This window comes from Tinamus guttatus, unplaced genomic scaffold (assembly GCF_059628265.1).
Source record: "Tinamus guttatus ecotype Peru unplaced genomic scaffold, ASM5962826v1 Tinamus_guttatus_pri_ptg000094l, whole genome shotgun sequence".
NCBI lineage: Eukaryota > Metazoa > Chordata > Aves > Tinamiformes > Tinamidae > Tinamus > Tinamus guttatus.
The window spans coordinates 165,887-192,982 of record NW_028288628.1 but is presented as its reverse complement, the minus strand read 5'-3'; the positions used below and the strand labels follow the sequence as shown (position 1 = coordinate 192,982).

Sequence of the window (27,096 nt, the reverse complement as noted above, 5' to 3'; positions counted from 1 at the left end):
GGCCTCTATATTCTCTCTTGATGCACAGACATTGCCTGCACTCTTCTGCGGGAATATTCTCATTCTCCAGTCATGCAAACTCTTCCTTTCTCAGATTGCACTAATTTTCTTCATGTTTCCCTTGCGTTGATGTGATTGCCAGTGCAAAAATGAGTTTTCTGTGGATCTGCTGATCCTTGCATGGACTGAATGCCTGGCTGTTAGACTCGAGGTCTCTAGAGACAGACAGGAAATCAAGTCCGAAGCAGCCAGGCTGCAGTTCGAACTGCCTCTCAAGGTAATCTCTGAAGGGCTACTCAGATGGATGAGCAAGTTCTGCCCTACAGCCAGTCTCTGAGCTGAGGGCAACTGGGGGACCACAAAGTGGACTTAGATGAGTGCTATGCTGTCTTGGAGGCGATCAGGGGCCACTTGCATCCTGGTCCAGAGGGGCTGCTTGCATCCCAGTCTGCCCCCATAACTCATGAGCTAGGCTGGTGCTTTCAGCAGCATCTCTAGCAGTCAGAATCCCAAAGAGGAGAAGATCTATCTAAGCACAGTCACTTGTTCAGTAATACTGCAGGTGCTGTGGTGCTCTGGAAAAACAAATTCCTGCCCTGCCTCTCTAATTACTCCTTTAGATCATTATCATTCTCGGCAATCCTGCCCCAGAAGGGAGTGAGGGGGGAAGCAGCCCAAGTGCTATTAGCATTAAATGGGAGCTCTGCAGGCAAGAAGCAACAGCAATAGATAAACGCATAAATAGAATCCCCTTGGCATGGGGGGGGGGGGGTGGTTGGTTCTTTCTTGGTTTTTGGTTTCTTTTGTTTGTTTGTTTATTTTCTTTCACTGAGAAGGAAGATTCTGAATCATACCTTTGTTTTCTACTGGAATGTAATTTGCTGGTTCAGTCCAGACTTTTCACGCTGCTGAAGAAAACTTCTATAAAAATTTCCAGGTGCAGATAAATACTTGTATTTTTTGCTACAAATCATTTTTTGTATCCAGGACATCATATTTTTCTGAGCTTGGATTAATGGCACTGCTTTCCCTGTAAAATAAGATGTCAAATTCACATTTTCTGTTCATTAAGTCTATTGTTTTAAAAAATAATTTTCCACTCACCATCTAGAAAAGTGTTAACATCGCATCAACAGTTCTCGAATGCCATTCCAAAGGAAGTTCTTGCCATGGATTTTCTACCTTTGAAGCACAATATAAACTTCTTTAAAAATACGCACTGTTTTTTCACTACGCGTAGCTTTCCCATATGAGCATTGGAGGATTTAGGGCTTGGACTGTTAGTGTGAGCTCAAGATGGGAGAGGGAGTCCTCATGAAGCACTTTACACTAAGCAGCTGATATATAAATAGTGAATACTTCTAATATTCTAAATATAATGTGATTATATAATACAATGCCAGAGATTATATATATATATAAAATATATATATAATGTGTATCACACAAGGAGAGCACCAAGCCAATGTATACTACATATATATTATATAATGCAAGAGATTAGAGTGATTAAAAAAAAAAAAGAGGCTGCAGAAAACCCACTCATGGGAGCCATTGATGTTACAGCAGTTTCCCTGTATCACTCGAATCTTGGTTTTACAGTTTCTTTAGTGAAATCTCTTTCAGCAGTCCAGTTTCAGTGTCCAGTATGATTGGAACAGCCCCAAAAGCTTTGAAATAAAACAAGTAAAGCTGCTTAGAGCTGGCAGTCCTTGAGTGTTTGTCTGTTCCCTGGGAGTGGAATTAGCTGGTGTGCTGTAGAATTAAATTTTAAACAATAGTTTTAGCACTTATTTAGTTGTTATCTCTTCTTCTAATTATATATAAGAACACTCCAGAGGTCCCCACATAAAATCAGCATTCCCTCCTTCTTTTCATTGATATGTGAAGAAAAGTATCGATTTGGATTTTTTTAAATTAAAAATGTATTCATTTTCTCCTTAGTGTATGGGAAATGACTTAGAAAGATCTATCTTTTTCTCCTAAGGAAGAAAGATGTAATAATTAGTGAAGTCTGAGAAGGCAGAAAGAATGAATTACTTTAACTTGTGCAGAAGTGTTGTCAATTTAAGTTAGTTGCACACCTGTTAAGCACACAGAAGTGAGGCCCTGATGCTAAAGGCTTGAGAATGCAGCTTCCTCTCCTGTATAAATGCCACAAAGAGCTTCAGAGCTTCATTTCTTTGCTTACCTCCAGATAAGCATTTGCACTTTGACACTACCATTTAATGATTCACTGGGGAGGAGAATGAGACCTTTGCCAGGAGAAAATGGCATCCCAGATCTAGGAAGAGATTGTCCTGTTTTTGAAAGCTGTGGCAGGAGGGTTTGGCCAACTTCCTTTGTAGTCTGAACCAGAAATGGGTATTGAAAAGCAGTCAGTTCAAATAGGCTTTGCACTTACTTCAGGAAAAACAACCTGGTTTCACTGCAGCCTTAGTTTCTACTAGTAGAGGCCTGAAACTTGGTTGCAGTACATTTTTGTGAGTTCTAGTTTGGGGATTTTTCTTGTTGCCAAGTGATTTAAACACCTGCCTCAAGTAAGAAGGTCAGAATACTCTTGGGATTGCTTTAGGATGAAAGGGAAAAATAAGAATATCAAGGCATTACAGATCATCAGTATCCTTTCTGGTTTTGGATAATTAGCCTTTCAGAGGCTGGAATTAATGTCTCAGTATAGGTGCCTATGCACAAATTATATTTGCTTAAAAATATTAATTGCAATATCTTAACTGGGTTTACATGTCTGTGGTAGTGCCTCTTGCACGGAGCTTGATTTATGCTGTTCTGCAAGTCAAGGAGCAATGTGCAGACAGGAGCTACTTTCCCTCTGCTTCCTCTGTGTGCGTGTGTGTGTACGCAAATAAAACGGGCTGTGGAGCTGCAGTCTCCTGCAATGGTTACCACCCTCCCTGCCTGCAGTCCACTTTTCAAATACAAAAGAGTGGAGGGAGACCAACTAGTTCTATATATCTCTGAATGAGAGATTTTCTCACCAATGTTTTCTGTGGTTAATCTATTGAATTTTGAAGTGAAATTTTAAGGGAATCATGGGAACTAAAGATGGACATCTGTTGTTCAGAGATCTGTGCCAAATTCTATTCTCGTTTACACTGGCATATGCATAGCGAAAGCAGTGACCAATTTGGCCTAATACTCTCCCTGTGTGATACAGTGATTTTGGCTGTACCAGCAGTTCCCAGCCTTTCTGCAGTGAGTCCTCATTGCCACCCCTCGTTCTTCTTGTCCTTCTGTACTCTTTTTACTTCATTCTTATGCCTCCTGTTTCGACCTCTGTTCCTCCTCATTACCTCTGGCGACACCAGTTTTAAACACCAGTAAGCTTGGCCTAGCTTATTAACATAGTTGTGATGTGACTCACACATCACTCTGGTTAAGAACTAGGAGACTGGATATTAGGTCTGAATTTCGATGTTAAGTTGCCCAGCAGAATCTGCATAAGAAGTCCTTTTAATAAGGATGATGTAAACATGTGGTTCATTCGTGAATAGTAATTTCTGTCATGGCACTGATGTTTTTGCATTTACTTTGTGTTAGTGAATGACAGATTCATCCTGAACGTTGCTTAAGCGTTCCCTGAATTGTGTGTTAGCTCTCATGTTCTCAGATTTTTGATGTTGTTTCTTTCATTTTCTCTTCTTTAGACCATTCCACGTAGAGCCTACAAATATAGTTAGCGTGAATGATGACACACACAGAGTCACTGATGAAGCTTCAGCAATGAATAAGAGGATTCATTACTACAGCAGGCTTGCCTCTCCTGCACACAGGGCTCTGGTAAGGAAAGACGAGGCCAGATTAACTGAGTGGTTTCTGGCACGTTGTGTCTTGCACAGCTGAGATGTATAAAAGAAACACAAGTAAATGTAGAGGGAGAGTCACTCTGCAGCTTGTTTTCAAGTAAATGTCTAGTATCTGATGATCAGAATGAGGTTTTGTGTTACCAGAAGTCTTGACTGACTTCTTGTGAAATATCTTGTCCAAAGGAAACATACAAAAATTTGAATTTCACAGCAGTTGTCCAAACTGTCCAAACATGCAGATTCACTCCTGTTATCTGTGAGTGGATGACTGAACCTGCAGTGTCCATGTAGTACGTTAGAGATGCTTTACCGAAGGAAATCTCGTTTTCTGCTACCTATCCTAGAATCTCGGTAACTCTCTTTTATGGGCTGAAAAGTAATGCAGTCCAATGTTTTCTTTAAAAACAGTTTATGTGGGAAGATTTTGTGTTTGGCAACAGTTGGCTTGCTGTAATTGGGACAATAGTTATTCTGACATTAACTAGTAATTCTTTCTGTTCTTTTTTATTCATTTTTAGATTGCTCCTGATCATGTACTTCCAGCACCTGATGAGATATATGTGTACAGTCCATTAGGAACTGCATTTAAAATTGACAGTTGCACAGATGGCCATGGTAAAAACTCCAGTATAGTGACAATGTATGTTAAGCACCTTCGCATAAAATAACCAGAAAATGCATTATTCTGAACATACTGTATTGCATGCTTAAATAGGTGAGAAGATGATATGAAATAGGAGTGTAGCTTAAGTCATTCACAGCCTATTTTCTTTTCTTAATAGATTTATGATATGGAATACAATGATGGGTACATCTATATTAAGTATCCCATGGGGAATAAAACAGGTAAAACTAGAAAAATATGTGCTTATGAAAATATTTTCTGGCTTGCTCCTGTCTGTAGTGTTATTGATGAGTGATATTAAACCATATTTTTTCCTCTTAACAGGCCGGCTTTACTTCTGGAATCATTCTCATCTTACTGATGGGCATTTTGACACTTTATTGCTGTTACAGAGTTGTGAAATCACGGAAAATGATACGTAAGACATGCCAAGTTTCATAATGCAAACATTTCCACTAAGTGAGAAGTTAAGAGATCTAATAGATTCTTTGTTTATTTGTCTTTCTACCTGCCTGACCCTCTAATAAGGGTAAAAGTGTCACTTTTGGAATATCACTCCTTTTGGAGTCCAGATCTAAACTCTGTAAATTAAATATCTTCTCTTGCTGTATTATTATTCTGTTTTTAAGATGCTCATTTACTAAATGTTTAGATACTTAGAGTTAGGAGTTCCCATTGCCTTTCCATAAGCACTGTCTAGTTCTCTGTGTGCATTTTCTACTACATCCTATAGTAGGAGAGTGTGCATTATAGTTGCATTCACCTCTGTGGTCTGTACTACCCTAAGGTTTGTGTATAGCAAAGAGCCAAATGTCCAAGTCTGTTTCTGTATAAAACAAACAAGATAGTCGTTATTTAGTTGCCTTAGAGCTGCAATACTGCTGTCTCTAAAATATGTACAGCTGTGTACTAAAATGTGTGCATCTGTGTACTGTGCATTTGGCATTGGATGTAATTTTCTGGGCATTTGCCTTGCTGACAGTAATACTACTTTAAATATACTTTTGTTGTTCAAAAGCCAATTTGCATATGGCAAAAGCCATAATGGAACAGACCAATGCTTCCTGACAAGCATTATCTTTTAAAGTTAGTACATTTTCTTAGCATAAAGAAGCATTCTGAGTTTATATCAGAATATTCTCGTACAAAAAAAAAATCCTGAAGAGTTGTGATATCTAAATCTTCAATGTATTTTTTATTTAGAATTGTTTACTTTTTTATATATCTTCTTTTTTATATTTTCTTCAGCTTTAATAGATACTTCTCATTGGGAATTTCCAGATGTTTGCAAGTATTATTTTGGATCCTTTGGTCAATGGTCAAGCCTCTTGTTTTCTATGGTGTCGCTTGTTGGAGCCATGGTAGTTTACTGGGTGCTGATGTCTAACTTTCTGTTTAACACAGGAAAGTTTATATACAGTAAGTATTAGTATTTAGTTAAGATTTACAGCTATGTTGTTTAAAGATCAAGACTTTGCTTTACACTAACATAGAATTTTCCAGGTTATTAGCCTTAAGTTTCCGTTATTTTCTAAAAGTTGAATCAGAATAAGCTAACTGGGTGTGAGTTGTGGGCACACACAAAGACAGTCTCTCCATCCTTCAAAGTGTAGTTCTAATGAGAGACAAGGTACCAATCATATGACTTGCTGTGAGTAGGCAAGCTTTCCGGTGTAGTTTTAACAATGTGCTCTCTCTGGGGGGACTTAAAAAAAAAAAAAAAAAAAAAAATTCCTAACCTATGCAACGTTGTTTGTTGACATTTCTTATTTTTGCTTCCCCTTGCCTTGCTTGGACTGGTGTAATTATTTGTACAGCTATACGGCAAAGCAAGCTGTTGAAATGATCCAAGCTTAGAAAAAGAATCTCTGCCAAAAAAAAAAAAAAAAGTGAGCAAATTTACACTGCTGCTGCACAGCCAGTTTGTATAGGCATCCCTGGAGTAATGCTGAGCTGTATAAGCAGGGAAAGAACAACTCTCGGTATGGTGTTGCTACTAGAGAAATTCTGTTGTCGGGCAGTTACACCCTCACGTATGCATGGGCTTTGTGGATACAATCAATTAGGTGTGGAGAGCTGTGGGAATAAAGAATGGAATTGAGAGCTTTGAAATTCTGAGTCATCGCATTGAATAGCACAGCTAAGACTTGAGCGTTTTGGTTTTCACAGTAATTAACAGATCTCTCTTGATTTTGAAGCAAATAGCAGCACAGATACTTAAACCTCTTAAATTTTAGTTAGGGTTCCCACCATCCTTGAAGGACACACATTACTGGTTAATTACTGGCTGCTTTACAGCTGATCTAAATCCTGCATTCATAAGGCATTTCATCTGAAGGTTTTATTGTTGTTTTATAATATTTACATATTAATCCTAAAGTATTCAAACCCAAATTATTCTGTGATTTTCGTAAGTAGAATTCAGAAGATTCAAAAGAGTTTGTTTATTAAAAAAAAAAAAAAAATTCTATGTCCTTGCCATGTTGTTTATCACTTAACAATATTTTAGAGGAGTTCCTATTCAAGCTGTAGTCTCTGTGGTAATTTCAGTGTTTTCTTTTTTTTTTCTTTTTCTCCTAATTTTCACTGTGACTAATTATTAAGTTACAAAGGGAATAAAATGTGGGTTTGAACAGTTAGCATCTTCCAGCTGGGTGTTTTTAACTTATCATAAGGAAGCTGAATTGAATTCCCATGTCCTCAGGCACTCAGGTGTTTTTTTTTTTTTTTTTTTCTTAAATTTACACAATTCATGTAGGAATAAATCAGTTCTCTGAGGAAGGATGTTATAGGAGGTAACAATTCTTTGCAGAATTCAGAGACTCGTAAGTCAAGTATGATATCTTGTCACTGTTGAAGGGCTTAGGGTTGGACTCAATGATCTTGAAGTCTTTTTCAACCATTATGATTCTTCCTTTTTTTTAAAAAAAAATAAGTGTTCTATATTTCTGTTCTGTTCCTTGTTTTATTGCATATACATATGTGTATTTTGAAGGTCATAGGCCAGAGTTTTAAGGGAGCTTCAGGAGCACAGCTTGAAGTGTGTAGTCCTTTGCTCTGGAGATCCATACAGTGAGTCTATCTAATGTTTTGTAGCTGTTATCCCCTAAGGGATTCAGACCCCTGGAATACAATCCCTCTTGTGTAACATGTGATGTGCTGCCTACAAGCCTGGTGCTGCCTGGACATCTTCTCCGGGACTGGCGCTGCCAGCTTTGGTTAGCTTACACACAAGAAGAAACAGGGCCATAGAAAGAGTAGAAATCAGTTGATTGACTTAAACTTCAGATGGCAAAGAAGGAAACTGCTGTCTAGAAATTTGGAACTCGCCAAAGTAGGGGAAACTCCAAAAAACTACTGGGGCAGAGCAGTAATAGGAGTGCACTTGAAACAAAGTAGTACCAGGGTGACTGCAGGTCATGTTCCCAATAATGCTGTGTTAAAACTGTCTTAATACTGTCAGAAGAAGCTCCAATATGTGAAAAGTGACACAAGTAGTTTTGAAGTCAGCTTTAGATTTTTTTTTTTTCAGAATCCTAGTTAAATATTCTGGATTTTTAAGATGAAAGTTAAAAAATACCTACTTTACAGCAAGAGGTGTAAGCTTCTGTTTTAAGTCTCTGTCATATTCCAATATGTTTCCTTAACACCTTTTTGTTAAGGCAACAGATTACATCTAATAACAAATGTAGAACTTCTGTTGTAATTTTTTTCTCTCCTTTTCAGACTTTGTTCATAATATTAATGTAACAGATATTGTTCCTGGCACTAATGAAAGTAACAAAGGTAAGAAAAAAGATTCCCTGTTTGGTGGGTGAGGGCTTAAAGACAAATAAACATGGTTTCATGCCTAATTTTTATCTGCATTTCAGTTATAAAATGTATTCTAAGGTCTAGCTACCTATTTTTTAAAGCTGTAATTTTTCTATCTGGGATTTGTATTTCCACATATAACCACAAACTTGGATGGCAATCCTAATAATGAAAAAGAATGAGATGCAGGTCTTAAAAAGTAAGTTATATGTTTGTGTGCCCAGCTAGCCACTCCTTGAAATTATGTATTTTAAATCTCTAACAGTAGTTGTGTAGTGAGTAATCCCCTTAAGGAATTTAAACTTCGGCACTCTGAAACTAAGAGATGCCCGATGTGTTTGCTTTTGAGAAGCTTGGATGGGTCATCTGCCCTCCTCACAGCACTACCATATACTTATTAAAAATGCTGTAGCCACAGCTTTAATGATGCTGAACACAAAAAAAAAAAAAAACTGTGTCAGGCTGCACAAGTGCCCACATGCTTCTGTGGAGCAGCTGGCATTTTCATGACTAAGGCAAAATGCTGCAGCTGAGTTTGGAGATAGATCTGCTGAGAATTTTTAAGAAGAGAGAATAATATACAATGAAAGTAGGAGCGTGAACACTGTCAGTAGCTGATCTTGTGCCTTTGTAGCACCTGGAAGTGTAGCCCTGTGTTACAAAGTAGTAAATTATCCCTGTCCCAGGTGCATATGGGAATGGGGAAGTGTTTCCAAACCAGTGAGACAGCTGTGTGTCACAATGCTGCAGCATTGTTTCTGGAGAGCAGCTTTTTAGAGTAAGACAAAAAGTTGAGAAAATTCTGAAAAATAGTTGATTTGCATTTGAGCTCGTTCTGAATTCTGTTTCTCCTGTGTCCTTATCAGGTGGGCACCAATACCTACTGCTGTGTTCTTCTGTCTTGCTTCTATTCTGATCCCATGCAGCAGGGGATATAACAGAGAGATCAAGTAGAAAACCATATTCCATAGCATTTTACAGTGACTGTAAGACTGAATTGGGTTGCTGAATAAATTAAAGGTCAACAACTGTTTGAATGGCTCTTGCCAAGACATCCAGGGCTAGCAAAGAGATCAATCAGAATGAAAGTGTTTTGATAAGTTTGTGGACGAGTCCTTTAATAAGCAACAGAGGCATACGCAAATGCAAAACCTAGTAAAGTAACGTGTTGTGATCGTAGGTAACATTTAATAGGACACTTTCTACACCTTTTCCTTTGTAGCAGAATAGGCATGAAGCTGATGAGGGAGGGAGGCTATGAAATACAGTGAGGTGCCAAGATTCCAAAAAAAAATGAAGATAACAATAAGACAGTAAGAACAATAAGATTCATATTTCAACACATAATTTTGTAGGCATCTCTTAGAAACGAATGCTCATTTTAGCAGCAAGCAAATAAAACCCTTTTCATCAAGGGATATGTTTGGATTTTGTTGTTCCAGTCTCTTGTCCAGGTGCTACCATGTCAGCCAGTGTTGATGAGCCGCCACACAACAGGACATTCCTTTCTGGCAGCATTATTATTATGTGTTAAATTGTTTCTCCTGGGTTGTTTCATTGAATTGCTCGTATATGGCCAGGCCCCGAGATGACAGGGTGCTTCACTTCAGTTCATGAGTTTGCACCTGCTATTAATTACAGCAGCTTTCTTGTCATCTTCAGCTTGCGTTCCCAGGACAACATACACTGATACTGGCTCTTCTTCATGCAGAGGTACCCACACTGGTTTGTGTCATCTGACACACGTGCAGAGGCAGATGGTGATGCTAAATAAGCATCCAGATGCCACCATGCACTGCTGTGCCTGGGCTGCAACAGGTGGACACTGAACACACAAGTTGCTTGTGGAGGTGGCTCCTCACGCTTACCTTGTGCAGAAGCTCCCACTAGAACAGAACGGGTTTCTCACTCATTTTCAGCTGTAAGAACATTGGCTTTTGTCAGTTTATCATGCAAGGACCCTGGTGATGTAGCCAAGCAGTGAAATGTTAGCACTGTGCTCCTAATAAAGAAAAAAAAATTTTTTTAAGAAAAAGTTAGGAGCAGAATTGTGAAACATCGCTTCTGGGTGGTCCTATTCTGCACTGCTGAGACGCTTCCCAGAAATTATGGACTCTTGGTTGTGAAGATTATGTGCAAATAGCCTCTTTTTCATCAGGGACTATTTTTGTTTTCCTTTGTTTCAGTTATTTGTCCGGGTGCTGCTAAGGATTATCCACCTCAAAACGGGAGTGTGACACTCTTTTCTGGCAACAGTACCAGTTTTGAGCTCTTCGAGGAGTGGTGGGACAAGTCACGAACAGTGCCGTTTTACCTGATTGCTGCTCTTCTGCCCCTGCTAAATCTGAAGTCTCCATCATTCTTTGCAAAATTTAATGTTCTAGGTGGGTAACAAGTACTCTAAAAGAATGTGTTCACTGCAGTTAAAAAGAAACGTATACAGTAGAACTACTCTAGTGAGCGATTTTGCAGTAGCCAGTATCCTACCTCAAAGTGGTTCAGTGTTTGATTTGTTAAATCACCCACAGGCTTTTTCTGTCCTGCTTTGTTTGAACCTTAATGTTAATGAGGAGATACTTTTTGTCTTTACTTCCTTGATAATCCTGTAAAACAAGTTCTAGTGGTTTTACAACTGATTTTTCTAAGCTGTGGAACACAGACTTCACAGTAGCATTTGATGCATGCTCCCTTGGTATGGCAGTCAGACATATCCTTCATCTGGTAAAAAAATGGTTGCTTTCAAAGAGTAATTGCCAGTGACTTGAAGCCCTTTGCTACCAATCAGCTGGTCAATTAGTAGCATCATTAGTCAATCACTCTAACTTGCTGCTGTGCTTTGCCACAGCTCCCAGTTCCCTGGTCTGTTCTGTGCTAAAACATGAACATTTCTTTTTTGCCCTTGTTTTCTCTGCCTTACAAGCCAGGGAAATCAAGAGCATGGATGATGGGTGGGATTGGTCCCAGTTAATAGAAATGGAGAGGCAGGAGGGCATTGGCGTTGAAGCTCGTGGTGAGGATGGAAAAAGAAACAGGGAGCACACAATGTGTTGAAAAAGATAAAGATGGGTGATAGAAGGGGTAAAATAGAGGGAAATGAGGGCCTAGTTTGTCTTCCATTTTGGTGTGACACCTCCTTAGAGCTTGGATGTGCTCTGCTGGACCAGTCACGTGAAAATACAACACAGGAAGTTGGATAAATGGCAGTACTTCTATATAGTGAGGTTTTTATACAGAAAAGTCAAGCGTTGAAACATTGGGAGTAAGAAAATACTTTTTAAGTGAGATTTGGCCATAACTGTACCTCGTTTTAGAATATGTCCAGAATGTATTATCATTGGCAGCTGCTTTTATTTAAGGACTAATCTGATCTTATGAGAAATTTCATGTTTAAATGTTCAGAAAGTCAGTAATGCAGAAACTGTTCAAAGTTGCCTTAATTTTGTAATTTTGGTGAACCTTAAATACTATAGTACAAGAAAAAGTGGAAGGCGATTTTTAAGGTGCTGAAATAATATAAGCTTTTTTTCTTTTAGTGATCTTTATACTTGCAGAAAGTTGACTGCTTAAGAAACCACAGGCTATGTTAGTTGTTCATCTGATCCTAAAGTACAGAACTTTCTCCCAGCTTAACTCTTGACTTCGTTTCTGTGTCATCAAATGAAATATTTCTTTAATTTATTTTGTAATCCTGGAGATCTTGCTATAGCAAAATGGTATCTTGGCTGAATCGGTATTCTGACCTATATAAGTAAAGGTCAAGAATCAGCGTGTACTTACAGCCTGCTCTATGACTAGCAGGATCGTTAACTGGGATGTTTCATCACAGTAGTTTTATTTACTGCTGGTGTCATTTCCTTCAGTCTTTGGGTAGTTGTTAATTGCCCTTCTGCTGTCCCTGTCTTTTAAATGACCGGCACCGAGATCATATGCTGTCCCACATGCAGATAGAGCAGGACATGTATATCTGTTATACATCCATCTGTATCCATTATATATCCATCTCTGATCCTCCTTGTAGTTCTCAGGCTGTGCAATGTGTAGCCGGATGACTCAGGACCAGTCAGATAGAATGGAAATCCTGTGCACTTAGGTTACGTTCAAGGCAGGATTAAATCCATTGCAGTCAAATGTAGTTATTAGGCTTTTGACTCCCAGTGTAAAGTTTGCAATTACAATTAGCATTAATTAGTATCTCACTGTGCCATTTGGTTCAAAAGTTAAGGAGTGAATGGGCAGTGTAAGATATGTAGTTCCTCAGCCAGCTGGATGCCATGTTGGATTGAGCTCCTAATAGCTGAAGTTGAAGCCCTGTTCTTACTGCCTGAAGACCTCCATGCCTACCGAGTGCTGGCCACTGCTGGGCACCCCTTCCACCTCTTCCACTCTCACTCATGCAGCACCTGGAGAACTTTAAACATACTTGGAGCTTGTGTGGATTTGTGTTGCTCTTCCTCGGTCTGACTTCTGACCTAAAAGGAAGGAACTTAGACTGTGTTTTTAAGACCAAATACCAATCTAACTATTCAGACTTCTGATAATTTATAGGATGAAGTAAGAATAAAAGAGAGCATACTTGCTATTACTTTATATTGATTTTTTTTTTCTCTCTCTTGTCTAGGTACGATTTCAGTTGTCTACTTAGTTTTTCTTGTCACTGTGAAGGCTGCTCGTCTTGGGATTCACTTAGAATTCAACTGGTTTACAGAGAACGAATTTTTTGTACCAGGTAAGGTAAAACGTGTGTATGCTGTGGGGATTAGACTTTTTAAAGAACTTCATAAATGTCTGTCTCGCCCACCTTTTAACGGCCCTGGTTAACCAAGGTAAACCAAGCAAGGAGGTGCTATCTGATGTTATGTCTGGAAGCCCAGAAAGGGTTTCTTGTGACGAAGGGAGAGGGAGTCCTTTTCCCATTAATGTTGCTTATAATATCAGCACTGGAGAAGAGGAGAAGCTACCATTAGATGTATCTGCAGTCTTTATCATGTTTGATGTATGCATCATCTCACCGTCTCTTTTAAGTGACCGTTAGCTCGTACAAATGGCACTACTGCATGAACAGGTAAGCTAGAGAGAGAGCAGTTTCTTATTTTAGGAGACTTGGAAAGAGGGATCAAGGCCAGGTCTTTAGCTGTTGTTTCCCCATCCCCAGGCTTTACAACAGGAAAAAAAAATGCGCTTCCAGCTAGCTTCAAGGAACTGTGAGCTGTAATATTGAATTGGATCACTCTCATATGCTCAGGAGCAGAAGTAGTTTTATCCTTCTTTAAAAGTTGCTTATTTACTTCAGCATAAGTCAAAGTTCAGAGATAAGCACTTTCTTCAGTTTTCTTCGGTGGTTTGTGCCATTCTTCCCAGCAGTGTATGGCTTAGCAAGTCTTAATCATGATAAGTGCTAAAGTACTATACTGGTTTTACGCATAGGATGGAAACTATTGTTAGGAGTATCATTATGGATTTGAAGAGAACCAGAATCATTTAAATCTTTAGGAAACAATTTCAATTATTAGAGTAAGATGGTCATCAAAAGAGAAACGCCAGAGCTGTTCTGCAGTTGACAGTAGGATCTGTTCTAATTTGTGCAGTCATGGAAAGACACATCTCACTAGCTCAACAGATAAACTACAGTTGATAGTCACTGAGCAAGTGATAGAAAATTCGTGTAATTTAAGTGTGTTCACATGAGAGTTGTGTTAGTCTTGCAGCAGTTAACGCTTTTTCTTCTACTACTCCCATTTGGTTGATTCAGCTCTACAGTTAACTTGGTCCAGTAAAGTCAAACAGCTAAGTGTATTCTGTGTATTTTGGACCAGAACTCTGCTCATAACCAGTGTTTCTTTCCTCCCCACCTCTCAGCAGTAAAAGCTCTCATCAGTTCTGTTTATTCGTTCTCCCATGGCCGCTGAAAGTCACTGCTTCCTCATCTTAGGCTTTTAGAAGCCTATTTCAAGATCTGAATGCTGAGAAACAAGTGAAGGCCTTGGTAAAACTTTTTTTTTAAGCTTGGTTATGTCACTGAGAAGGAAAATGATAGTCAGTTCTGGCTTGAGTCTTGCGAAGCTGAGCAATTTTGCCAAGTATCGCTTTGTACAAGACCAAAACAGATGCTGTCAGGATGAATTGGATGTAAGGAAGTTTTACATGATTCCCTAAGAATCCTGGGTGCTGCAACATGTATATGAATATATAGATAGAAGTAGGTTAGGCCTACAGTGGTGGGTGTGTTGGTCTGTTTTCATGTATTACTGTGTTTACTGTAAGAGTGTTTTTTGTGGACTGACAGATTACTTTTGTTTGCAGTGTAACAATTTGGATTTCAAAGCACTTGACACATCTGTGTTAATGACCTAATATATTTTTGTATGACATTATTCTTAATGCCATTTGTAAGTAGAAATAATATGCTCGTCTGTGCTGCTCAAAGTCCGTATTAGATAGACCAGAACATTTGGTCTTGCTCCAATGCAAGATTTATGTAGACAGGGAGAACTGCTGCACGTACGTTCAGGAGTGAAGACTTGGCAAGTGAAGGGTTCCCAGCATCCAAAGTCTTACAGTAATGTGGGATAAAATGAGTCTTTAAGAAATTGGATTCTAGTTAATGACTTGTTGGTTTGCTACAAGGGTTGGTTTCCAACTAGCTGATGAAACTGAGAAATATAAAGTGCTAAAGTTGGCCTCTGCTGGTGGTACTGGACACAAAAGCTAAGATTTAAAAAATACAACAGGGCAGTTAGGTAAATACAAGACTCTGCTGCCACCTCTCTCTGAGAAACCCCATATAGCCTTTCTCTGAAAGCAGGGTTTGAATGTGAACTGTGCCAATAAACAGTCTGGGAATTCCTGTGTGAATCTGCAGATTCTTTGTAATGCAGGAGAAAATTCACCCAAACTCTGGTACGCAAACGCACATGCATAAATCAGAAACCAGTCTGATTTGAGATATCTTGAGGTTCAAGTCCAAAGCCGTATTACGCAGTGCTAGTATAAAATGAGTTGTAGAAATATGTGCTGCAGGGTTCTGTAAGAAATATAGTACCCAGTAGCTGGATTATTTTGGCAATGTGACTAGTACTACTAGGAGACAAGGTTAGCATGTAGCTACCACTACATAGATACACATCCAGGCTGTTATAGTGCTGGAGGAGATTCTGTATCTGTCAGTTTGGTTTTATTACTGAGAATGAAGTAGAGGGAAACAAGCCCAAGACTCACTTGTGTGCTCTGAATTCTATTGGTAGCAGATCATGGTAGTTAGAATTTTCAGATGTACCCAAACCATCATCATGTCCTCAAGAAGACAGCTTCCGTCAGGCTGGAGGAGCCCTCTTTTTAAGTACCTGCAGATTTCATTGCAATTTAGAGAAAATTGGTCCAGATATGTTTGCATGGAGCTCTGTGTGATTTGATCTGTGAATGCTTGTGAGAGTCTGGTAAGTGTATTGTGACACTGCTGGATGTCTTCCAGAGCTGGGAAAGCTCAGTGATATCTGATTGGTAGAACACTCTGAGGGTATGTATATCCATACGTGTTACACTCAGTGTGGTGCTTTAATGATGTTATTGCATTGGTAAATTCCTAGATTATTTACACTATTTCAGTAAATGCAGTCTTGTGGACATAATCCTCTGAGTATGAAAAGAAGAGATATTCCTGTGGAGGGCCACACACACACACACGCACACACACACACACACACACACGCAAGTAGGGGGAAGTAGTAGTGGGTTATGATAAGTCAAGATGTTTCTTTGCCTTTCTGAGGACTTTAGTTTGGCAGCAGCATGCATCTACAGATGGCAGTTTCTTGTAGCATAGCTAACTTGTTGATCTTGGTCAACAAGATCAACAAGAAAGAGATGCTTGCAGAGACCTTTGCCCTATTTCCATTCTCAGAGACTGTTACACATGCAGTCTCCCTGGGACTGATTCCTGTGTCAAAAATGTTTGCTAATAATGCTGAGAAGCAGAAGGGCTTTACACAAAGTCCTAGATTAACCTGATAATCTTTTATTGTTGAGGTCTTGTGAGACTGTTCCTGGAGACTGTTCCAGTGGTTATATAGTAACTGGTTATATACTGGCCTTATGATTCTGTACTTCGTGACACCTGGATTGGCTATAATGAATGGCAGGATACTGGCCCATTTCAAGATGACAGTCACATTTCTGGCAGTAGACTCCAGTGCTGTATGTTCTGTACATACTGTCATTTATTTCAAAGATATAAGTAATTAATACTATTTTTTCCCTTCCCCCTTAGAGTTTAGAATTCTGTTTCCTCAGCTCACAGGTGTTTTGACACTTGCCTTCTTCATCCACAATTGTATCATCACCCTTCTTCAGAATAACAGGAATCAAGAAAACAATGTAAGTAATTTCACCAGGCTTTGCTGATTTGTATCTAGATTGCCAGGCGACGCTAATATTTTCTTGTCTGCTTCTCTTGAAATTGATCCAGGGACTGTAATAGCTTCAGAAAATGTAAATTTTATGTTGTGATCTGATGAGGAAGCCATTGCACATACTTTTCACTGGCTGCCATTGAGTAATAGATGTATTACAGACTCATTCAGATGAAATCCCTGAGGAAAGATGCAAAATTATTTGTGGTCAGACTGACAGTAAAATGGCCAAATAATGCATAACAGGCAGAAGGCTTGATAATGTTGCAAGACTTTAGGAAAAATGATGTAGAAAGAAAAATACTTGAGCTTTTTGAATGGAGGGCTAGTTGTAGTCAAAGGTTCTGAACGCTAGTGGTGGGGTATGGAAAACATCTTTTTTCAGAGTTGCTTCAGGAGTTTCTGCCATGACTCAAATCAAGGTCAGGGAAACCTGGCTCTATTTAGGAAATCTTTGAAGCTGAAGCCTGGGTTTGGGGAGTGCTTGTGATATGTAGAGTTTGGACTGGTTCTTTACTCTCTGAAAAAGTTATGTTACTGCTTTATCTAGATGAAACTGCATTCCTTAATATCTTCCCATGTTACGAGGCAGGCAGGAAGATTTCTTTTGAATGGTAAAAAAAATAAAATAGTCATAATAAAATGTTAAGAGTCCTAGGGTACATTTTTAATCTAATTATGTTGTGTTTTTCCTCTCCTTCTTTGTCCAACTTTTTTAAAGTCTATTTGGTAGCGATGTTGACATTCGCAAAATTTTAACTGTTGCTTGTATTAGAGGCTGGTACATCTCATTCAGCAGAGAATTGCAGGTTATGTGCCAGTGCAGTGAGGTGCCATTTTGCTTTACCCCAAGATGACTTTCTTGACCTTATAAATAAAAGCCAGCTGACCCCTTGTGAAAAGGGTGTCCTGACTTCTCCTCTAGAAAGCTTCTTATGTTTTATGGGCACTTTTGAAAGTAGTATAACACCTAAACAGTGGGTTAATGGAGTTCTTGAGAAAGAAAACTTAGTAAATTTTTTCCTAAGAAAAGAGTTTTCCTAAGAAAATCTTAGTGATGCACAAAAGGGTCAAGACTTCTATTTCCTGTTAGTTTTGGCTTTCAAATTCTAAAGGGACAATCATTCCTATAGTCAGTCACATGCAAGGAGGCCTAATGCCTTTTTGTCACATTCAAGACTCTTCCTGTAGCTTTTCCTCCTCCACTGACACTGGAGGAAGAAACCAGAGCACCAAAGAGCAGCACCTGGAATATTCCCCAAATTCCTTTTACTCTGCTAAGGATGAGGAAACTGCTGACTGCATTTGAATCGGCATTTCCAAATGTTCTTTCTGGGATTTGAACTCAACTTTGAGGTCAGCTTTAGCATGCATCCCAAACCCTGAAAAGACTTGCACTGCTGGATAGTGTTTGAATTGCACAGGAAGGGAACCTTCAAGTGTGGCAGGAAAGATTTGTAATGGGAAGCCAAATCTGTGCAGAATTTCTTCAGTTTTATGTGGCTATATGTTCCTTTGCTTATACAGGGTCACAGTAACTTTTAACATCTCTAGGTAGGATTCATAATTTCCTTCTTTGCTCTTTGTAGCTGTATAGGAGCCTGTCACCTAGACCTTTGAAGTGTTTTGCAAATGTAAATGAAGCATTGATATTCTTGAAGAGCAAATTGTTTTGTGATTTAGTTCATTGAGCTGCTGGACCAATTAGGAGTCATGCATATGTATACAGCTCCCAATCTCTGTGAAAGGGAGTTTTGAAGATATTTGTTTCATGCATATTTACGTCAATAAAATGTTTTTCATTCTGTCAGTAGCTCACAGATACTGAATGGAGACCGCATTTTTATTGGATAATCATGTTAAAACATGACTTCTAACAGAATCCCAACTGAAGACAGAACTTAAGCTAGAAAACCTGGTGAAACTAGGGCTTGTAGGAAGCACTTTTGGGAGGAAGAAAAATGGTTCAATTCTTTTAATGGAGTAAGAAATCCAAAAGGGCAGCAGCTTCCATTCTGGTCCCAGTGAGGTGTCTGTGCTGAAGGTTAATGCGTGTTAGAGGAGGAGTCCTCTGCTAGTATTCCCGTGCAGTGGAGAGGCTGTGGAAGGAGCCAAGGAGCAGTGCTTGGTCTAAATCAAGTGAGTTGCTCCCCTGCCATCAGTTTCTGCTTCCAGCCAAAATAACACACAGCGCTGTGCATTGTGATGAACAACTTTTTTTTTTGTCATCCTGTTAGACATTATTGCTTGCTATTGAAACTGGAACTACTCAAAGGCCTTTGTACAATATGCACAGAGTCCAGATGAGATATTACAGAGGTGGCACCTGTTTTTTCAAAAACAACTAATCTGAAATGAGATAATCAAAAGCAACTTCTTCTAATATGTTAATAATTACAATAGACTGATTCAGACTCCTCCACCCAAGAAGGGACTCTACATACTAGTTTCAGCTGTGCCACTGCGGGGGGAAAAAAACAAACTGCTGGGCCCATAAGCCCATGACCTGCAACAGGGAAAACGAGGCCTGAAAGTTGCCTATTCTTTTTAGCATCACACAGGAAATACCTGTAGAGAAGCCGTAGCACTTACATGTGCTACTTCCAGTGCTGTGCAACAGGCTGCACCTTTCCCTGGATTTGTATCTTGGAGTTGTGATAGGATTATATCAGTCTTCTGATTGATATTTGATTCTTACATTGTAAACTCTTTGGTGCAGGGACAGTTGTATTCTGTCTGTTTAGACAGTTCTTGCCACAGTGTTGCTCGGTGTGGCTATAAACTTCCTTAAAATAGGCAAATGGGTTTATTGCTGTGTTGTTTAAGAAAATAATCCTGTTATCTCTCTTCATGTCCCCTAGAGTTTTATCTGGAATTATGCTGTCTAAATAGTATTTGTAGTCAAGGTCTTTAGAGAGTGAACTTGGGTCTCCTGAGCAGTAATGTAGAAGTGTTCTTGTTAATCACACAGACACCTGCATGCACCCACACATGCTTGTACAACGGCAGCTGTCTTAGCCGCTTGTTTCATATATGGAAAAAGATATTTGCAAGGGAGCTGAAGGATGTTTGAGTAAAGATAAATTCAGGTTGAGTCACTGTTACCTGATCAAGATCAGGGTGTTTTTTGTATTATGGTAGGTTCTGGGGTCAAATCTGTTTTGATTTATGTTCTATAAAATTTAATATTATCCCTGCGTTTAGGTTTTGTTACAAAGTAAAAGAGGTACTCTTAAAGATCGGTGCGAGTGACAAGTATAATCAGAGAGGTAATAGCATGCCAGTTGTCTACCCTTCCTCAAGTCTAAGGAAGTGGCATGAATTTCCTTTCCCTTGTAACAGCAAGAAGTTCCCACAGTAAAGATGATTTGACCCTTGATTTTAATGCTTAAGTGCAGAGCATGTCCAGAGACAACTGTGAGTTCCTGTGTGCTTTGCATGAGAAACTGCAATCTTCATACAAAAGGAATATAACAGCTCTCTAATTTAAAGCAAGTGAAAACAGGTTCTGTCAGGTGATGGTTTTTTCAAGAACTTGGGTGCATTTTGAGAAATTGTCCAAGTCTTATCTTCAAAAGATGAGAGTTTTTGCAAAAAAAACCCTTACCCTGATTAGTCTGTAATACTTGCAGTAATGAGAATTACTCACAAATGGTTATAAAAGTCTAGATGTTTGGAAAAGTAAAAAAGCACAGCCCTGCTGTCTAACTGTGCAGCAGCAAGAGGAGGTTGTAGCTGGCAGGAGGGAGCTGCTGGGATGCATGAGGACTACCCTGGCAGAGTGTGTTAACAGCAGGCAGTTGTCTGGTTAGCAAAATCAGTGTTTGGTAAAAGGGCATCACTCTCCTGCCACAAAGGTGTGGGCAAACGAACAGGAGATCCCAGGTCCATTACTAAAACCTGGCTTCCTCCTCCTGAGCTTTTTTTGCAATGTGTAACCTTGCATGTTTATGCTTTCCCTGGGGCCACCTGCCCTCAGGAGACTGCAGAGGTACAAGATATGCTGCTTTTATCAAGGCGATAGTGTGAATAAACATTTCGGGAGCCACTTTCTTGCACAGAAGCAAGCAAGCTTTGCCCAAGCTCTTGAGCTGGCTGGATTCTATAAAATCCTGGTCTGGAAGCCATATAGTCCCATTCCTTTTGGGCCTTGTGCCTGAGCTAATAAGGCTTGCTCCTCAGCCACAAGAAAACAGGGCCATGTATCGAAGGTATTAGCAGTAATCCTTTAAGAAGCCGATTATTAGCAGCAGCAGAGCAAAAAGGTAATAAATGTCCTGTAGTGTAGTATAAACTTAAACAGAATCTAGTCGGTTAATATCTAGAAACAATTTCTTTCTTTCTCTCTCTCTCTCTCTCTCATTTTTTTTTTTAATTCACATATAAAAAATTGATGCACGAAACTCCCATTAAGTATATTGCTATTAGGTCACTCTAATGTTTGTATATTCTGCAGTTTCAGAAAGTACTGAAATAGATTTGGTGCTTATTTCATAATACTAAATATTGTTTACAAATTTTATAAATAATTTTATGAAGTTGGCATGATAGATAAATTGTAGTCAAAATTTTCAGAAGTGAACATGGGAGATAAGCTTTTAAACCCATACTTCAAGATCACGCTTAGGTATCTGTATTACAGATAGACGTTATTACGGATTATGGGTTTAGGACACTAGACTGATACATCCAGCTCCACTTTGAAATATCTTCTTGCAGCTTTCTCACCTGATCCAGGACTGAATTTGAAGTCCCTATTCAAGTAAATCTTCGTTTTAACTCAATAGAAGTGTTCTCATGACATTTTCAGTTTGTCTCTTTTAAGTACTTGCCAAATAAGTTTTTATTTTTTCTCAGGTGAGAGACCTCTCTGTTGCTTATTTCCTGGTGGGATTAACGTATCTGTATGTTGGCATGATCATTTTTGCATCTTTTCCTTCCCCGCCATTATCCAAAGAATGTATAGAACAGGTAAGGTGTTTCATTTCACTGTATAAATTCATCCTTGACCTTTTAATAAGTATCTATTTTTAAAAATTGCTCCTTTTGTAATGTCTGGCAGACATGTCTGTTCTTGAGTGTGCTCAGGTGCCTAGTGCCTGTGGGCACTACCACAAATAAGGGAATAGTGTGAGGGTTATCACATCGCTATTCATGTGAGCTTGACAGGAGTTCTCCAAAACCAAATGTGAAAGTAATCAAGAAAGGAGTGAAAAGAATAAATGAAGAGTTCAAGCTTTAATTTCTTTAGTTACTTGAATCCTTTATATTACTTGAATATTATGGTATATTGAATTTTATGAATTCTATGTGCAGGGACAAGTCTCAGTCATCACTGGAACTAGTTGAAGGTGCTCAAAAATAGAAACACAGAGTGAATTATGGCTCTTTTAGATTGGAGTCCTCATGAGAATAGTGTAGAGTCTAATGTTGTGTTGGGCCTTGCCAAGGAGGTTCTTTATACTAGCACCTCACAGCTAGTGCTTTTGTTAAGACCACTAAACATCTAGCAGCAGGGCTGGTTCCCGTGCCCTGAACTGTTTCAAGGCCAGAAGTTATCCAAGGGTGATTCATTTTATGCAGGGTGTTCCACATCTCTTGCAGAGTGTTTAAGTCAAAAAGCAACATTTAAAGGCTTCTTCTGACTGTAGGTCAGGTAAGTAGATAAGAATTAATACCGTTTTTTAACCATGAAATGATTTTATGAGCCAATTGAAATAATCTCATGAGGTGAAATCCACAATTAAATGACAAGCCTTTAACTTTATTGTCTGTAATTACAATAAGTAGTTATGGAACTGTGTATATATTTCCATGATATCTAAGTTTTATATATACTGTTTTTCAAGGGTTTCCACTTGTAGAATATTGCCCATTCCTCACTTGTATATGATCAAATTGTATTAATTAACTTTTTTTAATGTCAGAAATGGTGTGATAGGTAATAGGAGCATATGAATTTGCTTGAGAAATCAGGTAGTCATTGCACTGCCCCAATTATTTAAGAATGTTCAAAAGAAGAAAGTAACTCCATCTTTAATGCTACATAAAAACGATACATGTTCTTTAATATTTAGTGTTTAATAGATGTTAGGTGTTTTTTTGGTGACATAACGATTGCAAAGTTGAGATAGAGAACACGACATTTTGCGGAGTTCATTTGGGAATTTTAATCATTTAGTTTTATTCTTCTTTCTTGAACTGAGCTATAAAGACCCAGCCAATACATGCTATAACGTCATGAGTGATAACTGTAACATTTTTCCTGTGTTTAGAATTTTCTAGATAATTTTCCCAGTGATGACATCATGTCATTTGTTGCAAGAATATTCCTGCTGTTCCAGATGATGACTGTGTACCCACTGTTGGGCTATCTGGCACGAGTGCAACTACTGGGACAAGTTTTTGGAAATGTTTACCCAAGGTAAGAAACCTGCCCTTTGACAGCAGTTTTGCAGACTTCCTTAACTGACGTCCTGTTTGTTGTCAAAAATTTGGCCAAGGTCTCATTGGTTTCCTTCACAGCATTAGGTACTTTTCAAAAGCTAATTTCACAATGTTTGTAGAGTCAAGGAATGGATAGGTGTGGAAAGTGAGCTTTCGCTTCAGGTGAGGACTGCTGCAGCTTTGTGGAGCAGAATGGGGGATTCTTTTGTTTTAACGGAATGTTATTTCAATAACCATAGGAATTTTGTCAACACAGTTCCTTTGTGTCATGCATTTATATGGCAGATGTGAAGTTGTACAGAAAAAAGTCTCTGTTCAGTTCAGGGTAATTTCTTCAGGTAGTCTTTAGAAGGGCACGCACACGTGCACTCTGCAGATTAAACTTTAGAATACAGTGTGTTTTTGGCTGTGCATTACTTTGTAATCATCCTTCTGGTTTTAAACAGACCTAATGGCTATATGAGTTTTTAGCTGTGTTATCTAGGTTGGTGTCCTGCTTATAAAAATAGCTTTTCACAGGCTAATTTTAGAGGTGGGCCCCACCCTTGCATTTGAACGCTCTGTGAACTCCAGGGAAGAGCTGATCCACATCTCAGTTTTAGTTTTTTAAATAAAACCTAGGGTGTTATGTATTTGGAGTATTGTCTGCCTTCGTCACAGCTGTGAAGTTGGCATTTATTTCAAAGTGAGTTTCTTATTTTATATTGTGAATTACTGTTGATGGAGGGAAAGAAAACAGCTCAAGAAGAAATGTCTATTTCCTCGGTGGCATCAGCAGTAGCAAACAGGTCTGGGAGGAGGTGGTTATAAATTTTAGGTTTCTTCTGGATCCTAAAATATGTATGCAAAGGTCTAGAAGTTGAATGCCTAAAATTAGGCAGCAAAATAAGTGGCTGCCTTTTTTGATGCTAAATTGTAAGCAATCCAACAGTAAGGAGGTAGTTAGGAACTGCTGCGAGTTACCTTTGGAAACAAGGCCTTTGATTTAAATGCTAAACACAGACATTGAAAAATAGTCATGTTCTTTATATTCTGAGGATGTGCCTCTTCCTATCTCCTCCTGCCAGTTACTGACCAGAAAGGTTTTCATTTCTCCCATGCTCTGTCCTAAAATCTGTAGCTGCCCTGGTTATCTCAAGGTTACTGCTGTAAGCTCTCATGGTTTCACTATCGTGATGATACAGATACTTGGTTCTTGTCTCCAGGATGCCCTTACAGGATTGCTTCACTGAATTTTTTGTTGTGTGTTTTTGTTTTTTTTAAAGACTCTTTACAGGGAAGTATTTAAAGTTAAATTCTCCCAGGCATGATGATATAGTAAGACATGCTGGCTGGCTCTATGTATATAGAGAAAAGTGAAAATTTGTATATGATTAAGGAACAAAAATGATGAAGCAGAAGAGAGCAGAGCAAAACATGAAGTTTTATAAGGAAAGAAAATGAAAAAAGAAAGGAAATGAAAGCACTTTAAAATCTTCATTCTTATTACTGGTTCTGGATGTTTACATGATTTTTTATCTTTTATTTTCACTCTCCGGCTGTTGGAAGTAGGGTACAGGATTGTTACTGATGGCGCATCCACCCCTTGGTGTATATAGCACATTTGCCGATGTGTTGGTTTCACCTTGATTGTGCATTGGAAGATCTCTCTTATTTGGCAGTTTAGCATTTTTTGAACCCCTCTGACTCAATATGCTAAATCATATGTATTTCAACAATTGCATCTTCCTTGCATTAAACTTCCTTTGAAGCTGAAAGAATGTTGTAAATTCACCTTTTTCTCTCTCTATAACCATCCTTCCCCCACCCCCTTTAAAAAAAATCTTTTGGCCCCATGGTAAATTTTCCTATCTTCATTTTTAAGCTCCATATGGACACACTGCAGGTTTCACATGAACGGGAAGCTCCCTGCTATTGAAAGCCAAACTTCTTTCACTTGAGTAGTTGCTTGCAGATGGGAGTACCCGCTGCTGCTGGGGCTGGAGCTAAGGTGTTTTGGGTATCAGCTGGAGCCACTGAACTGAAGTGATGCATATTAAAGCAGCCTGTTGACTGAATAGCTTAATCACACACATGTTGCACTGCTTGCAGATTTTTATTTCCTAGCAGTGACTTTATTGCTCAGATCAGTTTGGTTCTTTGCTTTAAGTGTGCTTTCTTTACTATTGGACTGTCATTGAATATGACAAAGAGTTTTTTGGGGTTTTTTTTTTTTTTTTTAACTTTTGCTGGTAGGCCGTGGACTACCACTTGCTGGTAAGCCATGGATTACATGGATGGTAGTGAGGAACCATTTCTTTAACTTCAGAAGAGCCCTTCTTGTCTGAAGACTCATCTCCATGCATTGTCTCCCACACATCGTAGGCATTTTATGGCCCTGCTAACAACGCAGTAAGAACTCAACAGTCCTGCCGCAAAGCTTTGCTGTGCTTAGCTGTGGTGTAACTTCTCTGTATTCTAGTGTGAGCAAAAAGCTCATTCTTCCCACATCAGAGCTTAGGCAGAAGATGCCTATTTTTTCTTCAAGTAGAACCAAAACTGTGACATTTCACGTTGGTGTAACTTTTGCTTGAAAATAGACTCAGCCAAAAGAGTAGTGCTATCATTTTCTGAGTTCAGAACCTTTTTCCTTCAACTCTTTTGTGTGATAGTAACATTTGCAACCCACTCTGTAGGTCAGGAGAGAGGAAGTAAATTTTAATTGCAAATTCTTACATTTTTGCGAACTGTTTAAGTTTTTTTTTTTTTTTTTTTTAATGAAGTATGAGAGAAGCATAAAGTATTTGGTGCATCTTTCCCTAACACATCTTAGGATTTTACAACGTTTATGATATCTAATGATGTTTTGGTGGAATTTCAGTTGTTGTATTCCCATTGTTAACTTCATTCTCTGAGGTCTGCCTCCTCTTGAATCACAGCCAAAACATTGTGTGCAAAATTAAGGATGTTGATCTGTCTTTTTTAAAATCTACTTTTAGGAACAGACATTAGATGTAGTCTATATCTTATTTTTTTTTCTTTGTTTGAATTACTTCCATTCTCCTAAACTTGCATGGGACTCCTTTATGTCTTACCTTCCTTCCTATCTTCCAAATGGGCACTCGGGCTCTCTGCTGAGCAAGTTGTCACTCTTGCCACTTCAGATGTCATCCACTTGAGAGCCTGCAAGTTGGTGGCATCCTCCATAGCATAGACACTTCTGGATACCTGTTTACTATTCTGGATAACTTGATTTCTAAAAACAAAAACTGTTAAGTGTAGGTATATTTTTTTGCATTAATTCTTTTCTCCTTTTATATAAGCAGCTGAATGGCCAAAATATCTGTTTTTGGTTACATTTCCTGACCTTACCTTATGTTAGCATAAATCATCTGATACTCTCTAAAGTGATACCCTCCTGAGTGTGAGCTCTGTGTATAATCACTGCACTGTATTTGCTTCACACGTTAAAAGCTGCTTGTGGAGAACAAAAACCCTCAGTCTTTTCTTTCTTGAGACTAATAGGAAAGCAGAAGGAAATTATTTATAAAAACAAAATCAACAAAAGTTCTAGTATAAATAGTATGTAGGTCATGCATTAAATTAGGTCCAACATCCTAAGTGTTTCTCTTATCAAAATACATTAAGGGCCAAATATTAACCTTGTTTTTTCTTATTCTGTCATGTTTTCCACTCAGCGATGTGTCCCTTTTTCTGGTTTCCATTAGTTCCCTTTGACCAACTTGGATCATACTGTGGAACAAGCTCTTTCTTTCTTGTGTTACACAGTATTGTTTCTTTGGTATTTGAGTATCCATCTGAAATACTTGTGTTGAGTACCACGTATGGTGTTTTCAGAAGAACTGCCAAATTACACATACTTGCTCCTTAAGAATATTTTGAGTCCAAACAGTAGATGTTTAGAGTTTGGCACTCAGTCTATTCAGTAGATGTTATGTTTGCTGTGAAATTAATTAGCTAAAATAGAATGAGTTGTGTAAAT

The 27,096-nt window shown here is 38.7% G+C and overlaps 1 protein-coding gene across 3 annotated transcripts in view; it reads left to right on the top strand.

The window, feature by feature from the left end:
- SLC38A9 (solute carrier family 38 member 9) overlaps positions 1-27,096 on the top strand; it is a 33,939-nt gene that overhangs the window by 4,496 nt on the left and 2,347 nt on the right. The window contains exons 2-12 of one of the 3 annotated variants that reach the window (XM_010226713.2): positions 3,666-3,798; positions 4,343-4,464; positions 4,607-4,670; positions 4,774-4,867; positions 5,698-5,868; positions 8,176-8,235; positions 10,449-10,646; positions 12,881-12,988; positions 16,526-16,632; positions 21,525-21,638; positions 22,943-23,091. In XM_010226713.2, the coding sequence (XP_010225015.2) occupies positions 3,666-3,798; positions 4,343-4,464; positions 4,607-4,670; positions 4,774-4,867; positions 5,698-5,868; positions 8,176-8,235; positions 10,449-10,646; positions 12,881-12,988; positions 16,526-16,632; positions 21,525-21,638; positions 22,943-23,091 (1,320 nt within the window). Of the gene's footprint in view, positions 1-3,665; positions 3,799-4,342; positions 4,465-4,606; positions 4,671-4,773; positions 4,868-5,697; positions 5,869-8,175; positions 8,236-10,448; positions 10,647-12,880; positions 12,989-16,525; positions 16,633-21,524; positions 21,639-22,942; positions 23,092-27,096 lie in introns of those variants that run through there. The other 2 variants (XM_088520612.1, XM_088520611.1) reach the window with 2 other exon arrangements.